This window comes from Choloepus didactylus, chromosome X (assembly GCF_015220235.1).
Source record: "Choloepus didactylus isolate mChoDid1 chromosome X, mChoDid1.pri, whole genome shotgun sequence".
In the NCBI taxonomy this organism is placed as follows: domain Eukaryota; kingdom Metazoa; phylum Chordata; class Mammalia; order Pilosa; family Megalonychidae; genus Choloepus; species Choloepus didactylus.
In genome coordinates this window covers 67,298,278-67,315,421 of record NC_051334.1, presented here as the reverse complement: position 1 = coordinate 67,315,421, position 17,144 = coordinate 67,298,278, and the positions used below count along the sequence as shown (strand labels likewise).

Genomic DNA, 17,144 nt, shown 5'->3' with positions numbered 1-17,144 from the left:
TGCTTAGGGACTTTACATAACTTAGCTCATTTAATCCTAACCACATAACCTGTAAAGTAGGTACTATTCCCATGCTACTGATGAGGAAGTCAAGGTTGAGAGAAGGGAACTGAGATGATTGGATTATGCCACTCTCCTGCTGCTTGAATCTCTACAATTATTCCCCCTTCCCGTGAGGATAAGAAGTCCTAACTCCTAATCCCAACCTCCTAGCCGTGTTCTGGCTGGTGCCAGCCTCCCTGGTTTCATCTCAAGCCCCTCTCTCTCTTGCAGTAGATGCTACAGCCTCAGTGGCCTTCATTCAGTTCCTCTAATGTGCCACATTCCTTTCTGCTCCAGGGCTATTTTTCATGCTGTTCTCTTTGCCTGGACTGCTCTCCTCTGTGTCCACCTGAATTTACCAGTTAACTCTTATTCAGCTTAGATGTCACATGCTCAGTTTCTTGGGGAAGCTTCCCCTGTCCATCCACTTAACTGTAATGTCCTTCGGACTATGTTAGGTCCCTTTTTTGTGTCCTTCCATTGCATTCTGCATCTCCTTCTGCTATCATCACATGGTTTTACGTGTAACCATGTGTTCAGCATCTGTTTTCCTTGTTAGATTAAGCTTCATGTCCACAAACGTATCATGTTCTCTGCTCTATCATGTATTTACCTGACACATGATAGGTGATCAATAAATATTTGTTAAATGAATGTGTATTTAAATTCTCTGTAATTGGTACATAGTAGGTACTCAATAAATATAGTTAAAAATATAAATGTAGTTGTTAGTATTGTTCAAGGGCAAATAGCTAGTCAAGGGACAGAACCAGGATTTTTATTCAGGTCTGAATCTAAAGCCCATGTTTGTTTCATGATATGGCGCTGTCTGTAGAAATAAATAGATTCTGGGTCCAATATTGCCCGTAACTGGCTGTGTGACTTAGGGCAAGACACTAAACCATTCTGAATCTCAATTTTTCCATTTTTAAAATGGGGGTAAGAGTAAGTAAAATTCAGATTGCTCTGCATATAACCTAGAAGAGGAGGATGATAAAAATCTGTATAGGAGGGGCTTTCCATCTGCAAGATAGTTGACCAGCTATACCAAGAACCTCAGTATTTTTATGTCTTTCATCCTAGTAACTCCACTCAGAGGCAGTGTGAGTTAGTGGATAGTGTGTATGCTTTGGTGTAAGAGATCCCTGGGTTCAAATCTCAGCTCCTCATTTACTTTCTCAGTGATCCTGGGCAAGTTACTACACCGAACCTCATTTTTCTGCTCTACAGATGGGATAATATCACCCCTCCTTTTGCACTTTTTAAAAGGTAAAAACAATATAACAACATGAAAAGAAAAATTTGAATATAGGAGGAAGATCTCCTCCCATCATCCTACCTACCTATCACAATTCTTTCTGTGGTCTGTGCCATTATGGACTACCTCTCTTTTTTTTTTAATAAATGTAATTTTACTGAGATATATTCACACAGCATACAATCCATCCAAAGTATACAATCAGTGGTTCACAGTATCATCACATATTTGTGTATTCATCATCATGATCATATTTAGAACATTTGCATTACTCCAGAAAAATAAAAAGAAAAAAGAAGACCCCAAACATCCCATAACCCTCCTCTTCCCCCTCCCCCTTATTGATCACTGGTATTGCACTCTACCCAATTTTAAGACTTACAGTAGAAGTAGGTTAACTAAGATAGTATAGTATTGTCAGAGATAGATCTATAGATCAGTGGAACAGAACATCATCCAGAAGTAGATCCCTACAAACAAGGGCAACTGACTTAAAAATTTTTTTTTGCTATATAGTTATACAATCATTATCAAAGATCAAGGCTACTGGATTACAGTTCAACAACTTCAGGTATTTCCTTCTGGCTATTCTAAAACACTAGACAATAAAAAAGAAATATCTATATAATGAGCCAGTATTGGTAGTCATTTGTTAAATCCAAATTTCTCATTTACACCTCCTCCCTCTCATTTGATCTTTCAGTCTTCAGAGATATCTGGGCAATGACCATTTTAACTTCTTTGTGCTGGAAAGGGGTAGAGGCATGAAACTGGTTAATGTTCTTGGAGAGACTGGTACCTCTGGGTTTCAGGGCTTATCTGACATTGGAACAATCTGGATGTCTTAAGTTTCTGAAAAAATAATCTTACCAAGAAAAACCTTTTTAGAGACTTAGATACAGCCAAGTGCATTCCCTAGGGTTTTCAGGAATATTGTTGATTTGGGCTTGGCATACTGTGGTAGTTTGCAATATCTGGCTAAAGCTTGCATAAGTGTAGCCTCCAGAATGACCTCTTGACTCTATTTGAAATCTCTTAGCCACTGAAACTTTATTTTGTTCCATTTCTTTTCCTCCTTTTGGTCAAAAAGATATGTCAATTCCATGATGCCAGGGCCAGACTCATCCGTGGGAGTCATGTCTCACGTAGCCAGGGAGACTTACACCCCTAGGAGTCATGTCCCACATAAGGGGGAGGGGTGTGTATTGAGTTTATTTGCAGAGTTGGCTTAAAGAGAGAGAGGCCACATCTCACATCTAAGCAACAAAAGAGATTCTCTTCGGGTGACTCTTAGTCACAATCACATGCAGGCCTAGCTTCACCATTGCAGAAATAAATTTCATGAAGGTTTCAAGATCGAGGGCTTGGCTTAATCAATTGTGAGTCCCTAGTGCCTGAGAGAATATCAGGAATTCCCCAGGTGGGGAAATTTAATAGTTCCACAATTTTCCCCAGTCCCTGAACTAGACATTGCAAATACTTTTTTATTTTCTGCCCACAATACTCTGGAATGTATCTGGGTATTACATTAACCTGTACAGAATAATAGGATCCCATTCCCTTTTCTTGGTTCCATGTATTTGGGTTATTTAAATAAACTGACCAGACAGGTTAAATTAGATAGTGTGCTACAGAAAATTTAAATTTTAGACCAAATAAACATCTCTTCCTTTGGTCTCACACTGACATTGAAGTTTTAAAATACAGACAGTATCATCCTTTACCATGTATTCTGATTTACCTTAGTCCTAACCATCTTCATTTCATTCATATCTTTAATTGGAGTTTGCCCTTCCGTTCATCAGTCGATGTCCTCTTAGCCCACCTCCATCCTTTGCAAATCGTGAATGCTGCCACCACCATAAATACTAGTGTGCAAATGTCCATTCATGTCCCTGTTTTCAGTTCTTCCATTATATACCTAATACCGGGGTTGCAGGATCATATGGCAACCTTCCAGAGTGCTTGCTCCATTTTACATTTTCACCAACTGTGAATGAGTGTACCTATTTCTCCATATCCTCTCAGGCACTTGTAGTTTTCTGTTTTTTTGATAATGGCCATTCTAGTAGGTGTGAGGTGATATCTCATTGTGGTTTTGATTTGCATTTCCCTAATCTCTGGTGAAGCTGAGCATCTTTTCTTCTGCTTTTGAGCCATTTGTATTTCCTCTTTAGAAAAGTGTGTCTATCCATGTCTTTTGCCCATTTTTCAATTTGGTTGTTTGTCTTTTTGTGGGCTACCTCTTGAGGCAGGAGATAGAGCACCTGTGGGATGGGCTAGGGCAGGGTGGTAGATACCTACTGAGGCAAAAGAAAGGAGATGCAAAATCTGAGTAAGGGGCTGATGGCTAGGCAGGATGTGAGAACTAGGGAGTAGGGAGCCAGTGGGTGGATAGCAATGTGCCCTAGAGCAGCCTTATTCTAAGGCTTGTGACCTTTTCCCATGTGCAGGCCTCAAAAAACCTTCAAGGCCCTTGAAACCATACCCCTGCCAGTTGCTTCCTTGTTTAGTCATTGAACTTGTTGCAGCTCTAGTGTGTATACTTTTTCCATGTCACATGTCACATCTTCAACATTTTCCATGTCACAAATCTTCATAATGTTCCCTTTTAATGGCTGCTAAATATTCCAATCATGCCTAACCCAGAAACCACATTTCTGTGTTTTAACTTTTTGATTTTTTGAATTATTTCCTTAGAATAGATTCCCAGGTACAGGATTACTGAGCCAAAGTGTATGCGATAGGGATTTAACGACCAGAAGCAAGTTTTTGTTTTTTTTAAAAAGAAAAGAGATGACTCATACGTCTTCCCTTCCTCTTCCTCCTCTGGAACTGATGAGGACACCTAGAGCTACACTGTGAAATACAAGAGCCATTGGCCATGTGTGGCTATTTAAATTTAAAGTTCAATTAGTTAAAGTGAAATAAAACTAAAAATTAAGTTCCTTGGTTGCATTAATTCATTTCAAGTGCTCAGTGGTCCCATGTGCCTAGAGACTACAGATACAGAACAATTTCCATCATTGCAGAAAGTTTTATTGGACAATGCCGTTTTAGTATTTTTCAAGAGGTTGCTGTTGGCATCTTGGGTGGGAATTCTTTGTTGTGTGGAACTTTTCGGCACATCAGCAGGCCATTTGCATCCTTGGTCCATATCCACTAAATGTTGGTAGTGCTTTCCCTTGAGTCAGTTTGACAACTAAAACCTATCCCACATATTTGCAAAAGCCTCATAAGGGGGCAGAATCATCTCCATTTGTAACCTACTGAGCTTTTATCTTAGAAGAAAGCATATCCTAACTTTTTGGGGATGGCTGTAGGTTGGCTATGCCTGGAGGGAGGGAGACTTGGAAAGATGGCCCTGGCTTAGGGCCTAACTCCACACTCCATTCCCATTTTCCTCTCTTCTCCTATTGACCTGTTTCCTGCTTCTTGGAAATTGCAGGAACAAGACCCTGCAGATGGAAAAGATCAAGTCCCGTTTGAAGGCTGAATTTGAGGCCCTTGAGTCAGAAGAGAGACACCTGAAAGAATACAAGCAGGAGATGGACCTCCTGCTACAGGAGAAGATGGCCCATGTGGAGGAACTTCGACTGATCCATGCTGACATCAATGTGGTATGTGACTAGCTGGCTAGAGCCTACCTCAGGGTACCTTGGAGAAATGCCAGTAGTGAGTGCTGTGGTCTGTCCTTGAGAAGTGGCTGTGGCCAAGCAGGAGGAGCAGGTAGCAGGTGGTGGTGAAGGAGGCAGGAGTTCTTCGCTCTAGTCCTGGCTCTGTCACTAACTGACTGTGTATCACTGAACAAGTCTCTTCTTTGGGCCTCAGTTTCCCTCACTGCACTATGAGAAGGACTCAGTAACCTCTAAGGGCTCTTTCAGCTCTTATGCGCTCTCCTTCAGGGAGTCTGGGAATTTACAGTTAGCCTTGGGGGAAAGCAGAGCGGGTGGCTGCCTCTGGAGTATAGCTTAAAGGGTTCTAAAGCTTCCTACCAGGCCAAACAAATAGTCGCAGCCTGCTTATCATAGTGAAGATCCCTCATTAGAGTCTCTCCTTTGACTCCTGGAACATGCGGAAGGAACTCTTTGCTAAGGTGATAAGCTCCCCACTTTTGGGGGTATTCAAGCAGTCTGAATGACTACCTGTCAGGCTGCTGTATTGGATTCCTTCACCAGGAGGGATGTTGAAGGTGCTGACTTGTAAAGTCCCTTTCAACCCTTAAAGCCTCTATCAACCAGAAATATATATATTTTTAAAATTACATTTGAAAGAGCTAAATTTCTATTCTTGGAAAACTCATTTCTGTGACAATACTCATTCCCTGATGTTGCGAGGCCTAGGGTCTTAAAGAAAATATGAGTGAGTTTTGGACATTAGGCACTTGGGATTATCTGTGTCAGAAATCACAGAATTCCTGAGTCTAATGAGGGGTTGGCAATGTTGTTGTCAGCCAACCAGGGATATAGAGCCAATGAAAGGAGCAAGAAAATCTGAGCCAGTAGATCTCAAACTTGAGCATGCATTAGAGCCACCTGGAGGGCCTGTTAAAATACAGATCATTGGACTCTACCCCGGAGTTTCTGATTCTGTATGTCTGGGGAGGAGCCTGAGAATTTGCATTCCTAACAAGTCCCAGGTGATGCTGATGCTGCTGATCTGGGGACCACATTTTGAAAACCACTGATCTAGGAGAAAGGTCACTGGCCTGGGAGGTAGAAGCCCTAAGTCTTTTGTAGTCTTCACCCCTGACTAAGAAGTATTTCCCTAAGGAAATCCCTTCTTCTCCCTGAGCTTCAGTTCTCTGATCTGTAAAATGGGGTTGGAGTGGACTAAATGAACTTTAAGGGCCCTTCTAGCTCTTTAAGATGCTACATTTGAACAGCCACCATTTATTGAGCCTTTACTCTGTGTTAACCTCTGTGCTGAGTGTGTTGTATGAATTTTCACTGAAATTGTATTATTATTGGTATTATACAGAAGAAGAAACTGAGATTTGACCAGCATCACACAGAGAGTACATGGCAGATCCAGGAATTGACCATAGATTGGTCTGGTTCTGGACCCTCTGGTATTACCCATTCAGCTCTAGAGCCTCTCTGAAAACCTTGGAGTCTTGTCTCTGTGCCCACCCCACTCTATGTTCCAGATGGAAAACACCATCAAACAGTCTGAGAACGACCTGAACAAGCTGCTAGAATCTACTCGGCGGCTTCATGATGAGTATAAGCCACTGAAGGAACATGTGGATGCCCTGCGCATGACCCTGGGCCTGCAGAGGCTCCCTGATCTGTGTGATGAGGAAGAGAAACTCTCCTTGGAGTAAGCTGCTTGCCTCTTCCTCCCGCTACACTTACACACATAAACACTTGCAGAATGCACACACACACAAAGCCTGATTCAGGGAAACTGGTCCTAGTCCCAGGACTGTCAGTGGCTGACTCACTGCATGGCCTTGGGCAAGTATCTGTGTTGGGACTTTACACCAGAAGAAGGATGATTAGACTACAATTGCTAGATAGTTTTTTTAAAATTCTTTGTGTGATTTTGGCAATCCTAGACTATGTCTACTACTCTTAAGAGGTCACTTCCCAAGTCAAGATCTAGAAGCGCTGTCCAGAAACCTTTGAGAACACAGGAGGCTGAGCTTTTATGATCTCCAGAGGCTAGCCTAGAACTTCATCTTATGACCTCAGAGTTATGAAACAGTCCCACCTTACAGAGAGACAGAGTTCGGGTCAGAAGAAAGAAGGACTTCTACTTCCTCTAGGTAGAGCAGACTGCCTGTGGAAGTGGTAAGCTTTCTCTTTCTAGATGTGTATCAGCAGAGGCCTGAGGACACTTAATAGGAATACTGCAAAGGGGATTGGAGCATGGGATGGAGGGTGAAACCGAATGCCTTTTAAGGACCTTGTTATCTCAGGGATTTCTTGATCTTCTGGGTCTGTCAAAGCAGGAAGATTACCCTTGTCAGCAGGCAAAGTGCCTGGTACTCAGGGAAAAGAGCCTTGTGTTTGGGCGGGGGGAGGTGCAGGAACTTCTATAGTGAGCCATAGCCCAATCCTTGGTTCTGTGGCATGGAATCCTTAAGAGGGGCAAGGTTCTCCTTGCTTTCACAATGACCTAGCCAATGTCTTTTATCTCCAAAGTTACTTTGAGAAGCAGAAAGCAGAGTGGCAGACAGAGCCTCAGGAACCCCCGATCCCTGAGTCCTTGGCCGCTGCAGCAGCTGCAGCCCAACAACTTCAAGTGGCTAGAAAGCAGGACACAAGGCAGACAGCCACCTTCAGACAACAGCCACCACCTATGAAGGTGAGTGAACTGGGTAAGGGATGTGAAGGAAGCAAGGTATCCTCAGGCAGGCCCATGGGAAACTGCCTGATGACTTGAACTTTCTTATTTTAGGCCTTCCTAAAACAGCTTTCCCTTAGGACACATGGGAAGGGGTGGCATGTATGTGCTGTGGTGGGCCAACAGGTTTTGTTGGCCCACCCCAGGGGAGGAAGAATGCAGGGAGATTGGCAACCCTTGCTAAAGTATAATTTTCAAAAAGTAAGAAACATGACTCTTATACAAATATATAGTTAGCATGTAACTAATGAGAGAACCAGCAGGATTACAAAGCTGGTTCCAAGAGCATGTGAGGAACAGATATTTATATAACCAGGAAAGGAAAGGAATGTCAAAATTAGTTTGCAAAAGTTGAATACAGAACTGTCCTAAAGTACAATAAAACCATAACCTTTGTGGTTATCTTTTCTTCTCAACAGAAATGACTTGCATCTATACTTAGCAAAAACCCTTTTTACAGCTTATCAGTCTAGTTAACATATAATGTTATCACAGAATCTGGTCCCTAATCAAAAGTAAATAGTCAAACAAAGGTACATTGTCCAAGAGCTGGGGTTGGCAAACTACAGCCTGTAGGCCAAGTCTGACCTGCTGCCTGATTTTGTAAATAAAACTTTATTGGTCCACTTCCATGCCCATTTATTTACATATTGTCAACAGCTTTTATTTCTTCACATACAACAGGGAGAGTTTAGTAATTGTGACAGAGACCATATGGCCTGCAAAGCCTAAAATATTTGCTATCTTGCCCTTTACAGAAAAAATTTGCTGACCCCTGTCCTAGAGAAATAATCCTTGGGTGGGCCTGTTAGACAATGCTCCAGTATAACACTCAATGCAATGTAGTCCTCATTTGCCTTATTTGCAAATTTTGGGGTTTTTTCTTAAAACCAGTCTCTGATCTAGGCTACATCCCTCACTCCCTTTTTCTATGGTCCCCAAGAACAAAGATATCCCTCCTTAGATCTCACTCACTGATTACTGCTCCCTCCTGTTGGGAAATCACAATTACTTTCTGGGCCCCTGGGGATCAGAAGGTTGAGCCATGGCCTAGAAGTATGTGACCACTAACTCTTTGTCCTGTGCCCCCCTCCAGGCGTGCTTGTCATGTCACCAGCAAATTCACCGAAATGCACCCATATGCCCTCTGTGCAAAGCCAAGAGCCGGTCCCGGAACCCCAAAAAGCCAAAACGTAAGCAGGATGAATGAAGAGAGGGAGAGCACATGGAGCTCTGCTGCTCATAACTCCTTCTCTTGGCCAGAGTGATTGATGTCCTTATGTGAAACAACCCTTCCCCACCCCCACCAAATCTCCTATTTAATGTGATAGAAGCACAACCCCTCTCTTATTTTGTTCTTATTTCTTTCTGCTCCTGGGATTTCTGGTTTAAAAAAAGAGATGTGCTTCAGGTGCTAATGGCAGTGTCTGATGATCCCTTCTCTCCCAACCTTATCTCAATCCCTGCCCTTGTTTGGAGCTGAGGGAGTGGCAGAAGGCCCAGATGTGATTCTGTCTTTTGTGCCTGAGGCCTGGGGCCTAAGGAGCTGTGGAATTTGGGGACTGGGGGAGGCCCCAGTGTGCCCCCTCTCTGTACATTTACCTTAGGCTCTGAAGGGACACCAGCCTTCTTGCTGGACTTCCCAACAGGCTTGGTGCGTACATTTCCCCTACCCCTACCCTTGCCTCACTCTCAAGGCCCAGAGGTAGCTTGTACAAGCCCTCCTTTTCATATTCATTTGGGAGGCCTGGATGTTATTCTCCAGCTCTGCCTTCTCCACTTCCGCCCTCCTTCTGTCACCCAGATATACTAAAGTTCTCAGGCACTGGGCTGTGTTTTGGGGGATCCTGGGATTTATGGGGCTTTCCACCCATACCTCCAGTCTTTGCAAATCAGTAGTAGAAGTTCTCTACAGTGAAATCAGGGAACCAGACCCACTCCACAAACCTTGCCAAACTCAGCAGTCACTGGGGCCGTGGGCTGTGCTATAGGACTGCCTTAGACTGACAGGGGCTCCAAATTGATATCTGTATTGCTTTTGTTCAAAACCGTTATTCAGGAACCTGCTTAATGGTATATCACAACACGGAGAGGAGTGGGTTGGGATTCAAGTAAATGCCAATCACTTTACACATACAGGTGGATGGGACTTTCCCACTGTTCATCTCTCATTCCCTTGGGTCTGCCCTCCTCTCTAAGGCAGCCTCAGTTCAGGATGGCTGTTGGCTACCCCTTTCCTGTGGATTGTGCAGGTGGCCTTGGGGCTGTGCCTCCCCTTGCAAAAGAAAAGGCACTGGGCTCCCCAAGCCCCAATAGCCCCATAGCCCCAAGTCCTTCCATTAAAGCCAGGACTCTAGACAAGTAACTTGCAGACTTTCAGGGCCTTGCTGACTTTTAAATGCTTTAGCACCAGGTGTCCGTCCCAGGCTGGGGATGGAGAAGATTATTTTTTCTTTCCTTCCTCCACTGTAGTGTTAAGTTGCCACAGTGTCTGTGAGTTCATAATATAAAAGGTTCCTCTGCTTTTTGAAAGTAAGTATGTTATGTCTGTACAAGTCCTTTTAAATAAACATTTGCTCATTGGAATATATGCTGACTGAATGCCTATTGTGTACCAAATAATACAAAAGATGTAATGCAATTTAACCCTGGTAGCTAACCTTCTGGGTAGCTCTTCATTCTTATTTACAACACCCTACAAATGAGGAAACCACAGGCACACTACGACACAATAATGTATCCAATATTTATAATAATTCTCATTTATTCCATCCTCTATTCTGTGCCAGGTCCCTATGCAGGGTGCTTTATATAAATGATTGTATTTGATTTTCAAAATAATCTTACAAGCTAAGTATTATTATTGCCTGACTACTGTACAGGAGAGGCCAAATGGAGAAAGAGAGTTCTTGGAGGAAAACTGAAGCTCAGAGAAGAGAGGTAACTTGTCCAAAGTTAAACAGATAGTAATAGGAAGTTTCAAGATTTGAACCCAGACTTGTCTGATTCCAGAGTCAATTTTATTTTCTACATTCCTTTCCTGATCTTTTTTTTTCTTCAACCCTTTCTCCCTTTTGCAGTGGTTTGATAGTGGTTAGGGGTGGTTGAAATAACTATGGACTAAAAACCAGATACTAAGAATCCAATGACTGATTGATTTAGGGACATAAAGACTTGGCCCCTATCACCAATAATGAACAACTCTGAAGATCCATCCCAGCTACAGAGCTCCCCATATGGGGAGCTGAAGTTTCCATTGAGACTACATTGCATCTTAAAGTCACCCTCTGTCCAATCCTGCCTCACTCCTTTCCCTTTCTTTCTCTTCCCCTCCATGGGTGTTGATCCCAAGGGCACTCCCTAATTAATAACCTGTACACTAAACTGTTCCAGTGCTTCCCAGAGAACCCAGTGTTCAACAAAAACCTGTCTTTGCCTCAGTGTCTGTGATGGTTGTGTTCATGTGTCAACTTGGCCAGGTGATGGTACCCAGTTGTCTGGTCAAGAAAACACTGACTTAATCATTACTGCAAGGACATTTCATGGCTGGTTAATAAACCAGAAGACTGATCTATTAAATCATGAGTCAATTGATTGCATTTGTGGCTGATTACATCTACAATCAACTAAGGGAGTGTTTTCACAATGAGAGAATAGATCAGTTGGATTAATTCAATCAGTTGAAGACTTTTAAGGGAGAAGAGAGGACTTTCATTTCTTCCTCAGTCAGCAAGCCTATCCTGGGAAGTTCATTGAAGACCTTCATCAGAGTTGCCAGCTTGCGACCCTGCCCTAAGTAATTTGGACTCATGCATCCTGCCCTACAGAATTTGGACTCATGCATATCTATAGTCATATGAGACACTTTTATAAAATCTCATATTTACAGATATCTCCTGTTGGTTTTGTTTTCCTAGAGAACACTGACAGGAAAATGAAATTAATAGTACCTATTTCATGGGGCTTTTGTGAACAGTGCTGGGCACATAGGAAGCATTCAATAAGTATTAATTCCTGTGCATCTGGGATCAGGCAGATTGGATAGCCAGTCAAAAGAAATACTATTTGTCTTGCCCAGCATTAGTCCATATCTCCAGGTTTTGTTCAGCCACAAGCTTGCTTTTGAGGTGGGCCAGGCTTACTCTGGGAAAAGAAGGCACTCAACTCTGTAACCTCGGGTACCCTCACCCTTTAACCTGTCTAGGACACAGCTAGTCCCTGTAGAGGATGGGAGGAGTGATCATTGCTCTGCATCCTTGGCGCAATGGAGGTCAGATCTGTCAGTTCTGTTATAGTCAAGGTAACGGGTCTTGGTTTCCGAACAACCACCAACCAGGTAAGTTAGGGCCGTTGCTGAATGGGAAGGAATAATCACTGGGTGGGGTGCTACTTTCTTATTTAGTCTTAATGTTTCAGTTATCTGTTGCTGTGAAACAAACCACCCCAAAACTTAGTGGCTTAAACAACCGTTTGTTTGCTCATTATTCTGCAACTCTAGCAGAATTCCCTGGGAATGGCTCATTTCTGCTCCATGTGGTGTTGCCTCGGAGAGTTTGGCTGGGGTTGGAGGATCCAAAATGGTTGTACTTTCACATCTGGCACCTCAGCTGGGGTGGCTGGAACAGCTATGAGCTGGCTGCCCCCTACCACCTTTGTAGTCTTTCATCCTCCAAGAACTGTCTTTCTCCATTTGGCCTCTCCTGTACAGTAGTCAGACTTTTTACCCGGCAGCTAGTTTCCAAGAGGGTCAAAAATGAAAGTTATGAGGCCTTTTGTGGTATAAGACAAGAAGTTATACAGCAGCACTTTTTTTTATCCATAGCATAAGTGAACTTTAACAGCTTCAGCTTCATCTAGTTAGAGTTATTCAGCCAATAAGTTGACATTTTCCTCTCCTCAGTTGCTCTTTTCCCCTGGAAGGTATTGCCTGTCTTCTTCCTTTTCAGGACTCTCTCTTCAGTGTTCTATGTTTGTCCTTTCTATGGACAGTGTTCTATGTTTGTGATGTTCTGACGCTGGCTGCTGGCAATTCTTGGTCCTTAGCTTGTCATATGGCAAAGCACAGGGCAGCCTCTCCTGGCCTCTCTGTTCTCTTCCGGCTTTCATTGATTTCAGCTTCTTATTTTCTGTGGCTTTCTCTCTCAGTATCACTTTTGCTGCACTCTGTTGGCCAAAGCAGATTCAAGGAATGAGGAAATAGACTCAACCTCTTGATGAGAGGAGCTGCATAGGAGAATTGTTAGTGGCCATATTTGCAGACAATCTACCACACCGTCTAGCAACAATCTTGTAAGGAATTTGTTATATGTGTCCATTTTTACAGATGAGAAAACTGAGGCTCAAAGAGGGTAAAGTAATTGCCAACAAATAACTAGGAAGGGGCAAAGCCATGAGTCAAACCCAGATCTGTCTGCCTTTTAACCCTGTGTTTTTTCTACCCAAGTACAGTGCTTCAGGTAAGCCTGAGACATGGTTAAGGGAGAATAAAGAAGGGAAGGGAAATAACAAAAATAGAGTGAAAGAAGGAGGTAAGAGGTTGGGGGAGATAGAGAAGAAGGAGGAGAGTAAGAAGAGTTATTCTTTATATTGGCGAAATGCTTTACACTTAAAGCACCTTCTTCAACATTAATTTGATGCTCACAATAACCTCCACTGTTGATAGAGCATGCTTTATTACCCCCATTTTACAAATGAGGCCCAAACAGGGGAACTGACTTGTCCAAGGTCACATAGGAAGTCAAGAGCAAAGCCATGACTAGAACTTAGGCCTTCCAGTCTGGGGATCACCAATCTGGGGCTCTCTTTAAATGCTTGACACAATGGGGTTGAGTAGTATACCTCCTTTTTGCCAGTGGTTTCTGATGCTTACACTGAGGGTGGGATCTCACTCCAAAAGGGAAGGGCAGGTGATTTTAGTAGTTCTGATCTTGAAGTCCAGTTCTCTGTTACTGTTATGCCCTCAGCTTTCCCATAGCAACTGTCAGCATCTTTGCAATGATCAACATCTCCCAAAGTGAAGTCTAGGAAGCCTGCTAACTCAGGGACCTATGCCCTGGGGTTAGTTACTTAACCTCTCTAGGCTTCCCTTTTCTCACTTGTGAGGCAGGAATAATAATTGTCCTTTCCTCATAGCATTGTTAGAAGGGTTAAATGAGCTAATACATGTAAAGTGCCTATAACAACACCTGACAAGCATTCAATAAATGGTTGCTTCGAGGAAGAAGATGATGATGATGACTGGCTTCCTGAGAAGCCAAAAATGATGATGATGATGATGATGATGATGATGATGATGATGATGATGATGATGATGAAGGCTTACTGAGCATTTGAAGCCTGCAAAAGGTCCAGAGGGTACATCAGGTAAGCATTTGCTCCTATGTAGGGCCTCAACTGATAGCTGAAATTAACAGCTTCCTTCCTAAAGCTTGAGGAGACTGAGGCTTTACTGCCATCAGCCGTTTAGTATGTTTAATGATTGTAAAAGACACAGGGCCCTACTGGGAACTGGGTAGAAGGCCCTCTTTCCATCACATTCTCTTCTGTTTGGGGCTGGGAAGTGAAGACCGTCCTTAAACAAGCGCTCCCCGTTGGAGGTCTAGGCCATGTACACTTCAGTGGTTTCTGTACTGCACAGTTCAGGGAAATGACACTGATCCAAGAGTCAGTTGTTCCTGGATTCAAATACCAGGTCCTCTATTTACTAGCAGTGCATTCTTGAATAAGTCATCAGACTTCTCCAATCCCCAGTTTCCTTATCTGTAAAATGGAGGTAATATTGGTTGTGTGAAATTTATAAAAACTATGAAGGGGAGGATCACCATTTATTGGGTGCTTATAATGTGACAAACACTGTGCTAAGTGCTTTCACATACTTTATCATGCATAGGAGGTAGCATAGCATAGTGGCCAAGAGCATGGATCCTAAAACCAGAGTCTGGATTCAAATCTTAGCTCTGCCATTTGTTAACTGTGTTACTTTGGGTGAATTCATTAACTTCCTCAAGACTCAATACCCCATCTGTAAAATGGAGATAATAGTACTTACCCCATTAGATTGTTAAATGAGGACTAAATGTGTTAAAATTTATAACATGTACACAGGGAACACTATTTGAATGCTTGATAAACAAATAAACAAATCAAATCTTTCTAATACTGGGTGTCATCATCTTAGAGAAGAGAGATGGCTGAGAAAGGTCAAATGACTTCAAATTTGGGTCTGTTTGACTCTACCATACCACAAAATTGCCTAGAACAATTTGCCTGTAGGCCATCAATAACATTTCATTTCCTTCCTCTAGACTTGGAGTTTTAAGACTTAGATGTGAATCTTATCTTGCTTGAGATTAGAGTAAATAAGGGGAAGAGAGAAATCAAGGCAGAGGCAAAAACAATTACAATTTTGATAGGAAGCCACTGGGTGGGGTTAACTCCTTCCTACCCATGGTCTGAACTAGCCTTTGCCCTCTTGGCAGTCACATGTTTTGGTGATTTCTCTGCTTCTCTGCCTTCACTTCCACACTGAGAACTGAGCTACCAGAGAATACAGCCTGCATCTCCAACTACCTAGATAGTCCTCCACCAGGAGGTGCTGGACTGCTGAGACTGAGAACAGCCTTTCAGAAGCTTTCCCAAACAATCTCCCTTGCTCCAATAGTTTCTCATCTGGCTGGCAGTCTGAGGAATTAATTGGGGCTGGATATAGGCAAGTGAGAACCAGTAAATGTCATTTTACCCCTCCCCCTTACTCTAAGCAGATTTCACTTAAACTAGGCTGTAAGTGGGGAGAAGGATGGGCAGCAGATGGGAGGGGGCACCCTTAATTGCCCAGCCCTGCAGGCTTGCTTCCTTCAATCTGTCTCGGTGCTAGTTAATGATTAGAAAGAGATGCCTTTTCAGGAGAGGCAGAATTAGCCTTAATTCAATTTAATTACAGGTTGCCAGCTTGTAGTGAAAGTTATTCCATTGCATTGCTAAGTTTGCCATGTGTGTACACACATACACACATACCTGTCTACTCTCTGGCTTGTTATCCCCTTAACTCCCTCTTTCTGCAGCCCCAATTTCAGACTTTATCCTTTTTGCATTAGGGAATTCACTTTAAAAAAAATTTCCCTTCCCCTGTAGCTAGTATTCCCTAAACTCTCCTTAGTCTTCTTCACTCTGACATTTCCTAGAGGCCTGCTACATGCCAAGGGACCCCCACCCCACCCCTGCTGAACTCTGGAGATTCAAAGATGAATGAGACATACTTCCCTACATACACACCTACTTTTACTCTGGTCTCTGGACCAGCCAAAGTCAGACCCTCTACCTTAGTTCTGAAAACACCATTTCCTGCTTCCTCAGCCCTCCTTACTCTACCAGTAGTCATTATTCTCTTCTTCACCCCTCCTTCTACCCTGGATACTTTCCACTATGTACAAGATCAATTAGTTTTCATCTTTAAAAATAAAAAAGAGGAGATTCTGGTAAACCAAGATGGCAGTGTAAGATGCTCCAGGGTGCCCTCCCACCACAGAATCTTTGAACAACTAGCAAAAACTGGCAGGGCCATCTTACTCAAAACTCCAGAAAACAGGTAGAGGATTGTAGTAACTGGATAAGTGCCAAATCAAGAAAATGCAGCTTGAAAAATGGTAGTCCCTCCCCCAACCCCTCCCCAGCGCAGTGTGGAACCTGCCTGTGTTCTCATTATGGGTCTTGGCCCTGTTCTAGAGGGAGCAGAATAACCCCTATGGATATACTGGAATGCCTGAATGTCAGTGCCAATCTATTAGGTACCCAGAAAACTTAACTTACCCTCCCAGAATTTGCCGCGAAAGCAGAGAAGCAGCCTACAAACAGCTAAACCAGTATAAGAAACAATTTAGTCAAAGAGACCTGGGACAAAGTACTACCTGCATAAAGACATACAAAAGAGTGCCCAGGAGGTCGTGAAAGTCTATTTCAAAAGGAGTACATGAGTCATTTGAACTGTACACTGTAAAAAGGAGGAATTCCTAATACCATGAGCAAGCACAAGCCAAAGAAAAGCAGGCTTTATGGCTCCACTCAGGCTCAGATAAGACAGAGAGGGCCCTGAGGCATTTGCCTCAGGCTGATCTTCTTGATAAGAGGCGTCAGCTCTGAAGAAAACAACCAACCAAAGCAGAGCCAAATTGAAAAGATTGTAAAAGATAAATATCTTTGCTTTGATTGTTTTTGTTAGCACCTGGCACTCAAGGAAGTCTCTGTCATATCACTAGCTGGATACAAACTTAAGAAACAGCTCAGGGACTAAATCCCAGAGTTAATACTTTAAAATATTAAAATTTACAGTGTGCAATAAAAGATTACAAAGCAAACAAAGAAACAAGAAATGATGGCCCACCCAAAGGAACAAGAAAGCATCAACAAAGAGGACCAAACTTTGAACATACCAGACAAAGACTTTTAAAAATGTGATCCTCAGTATGCTCAAGGAGATGAAGGAAAATACAGAGAAAGA

General features: G+C 42.8%; 1 protein-coding gene across 4 annotated transcripts in view; it reads left to right on the top strand.

Annotated features, from left to right (window-relative positions):
* Window positions 1-15,907, top strand: part of ZC4H2 (zinc finger C4H2-type containing) — a 39,073-nt gene extending 23,166 nt beyond the window's left edge. The window contains exons 2-7 of one of the 4 annotated variants that reach the window (XR_005214626.1): window positions 4,749-4,920; window positions 6,450-6,622; window positions 7,450-7,612; window positions 8,748-8,844; window positions 12,975-14,014; window positions 15,130-15,907. Coding sequence is in view for 2 of the 4 variants with exons in the window: in XM_037822221.1 (XP_037678149.1) it covers window positions 4,749-4,920; window positions 6,450-6,622; window positions 7,450-7,612; window positions 8,748-8,861 (622 nt within the window). In the remaining 2 variants the exon portion in view is untranslated. Of the gene's footprint in view, window positions 1-4,748; window positions 4,921-6,449; window positions 6,623-7,449; window positions 7,613-8,747; window positions 10,242-12,974; window positions 14,015-15,129 lie in introns of those variants that run through there. The other 3 variants (XR_005214627.1, XM_037822221.1, XM_037822223.1) reach the window with 3 other exon arrangements.
* The last annotated feature ends 1,237 nt before the right edge of the window (window positions 15,908-17,144 follow it).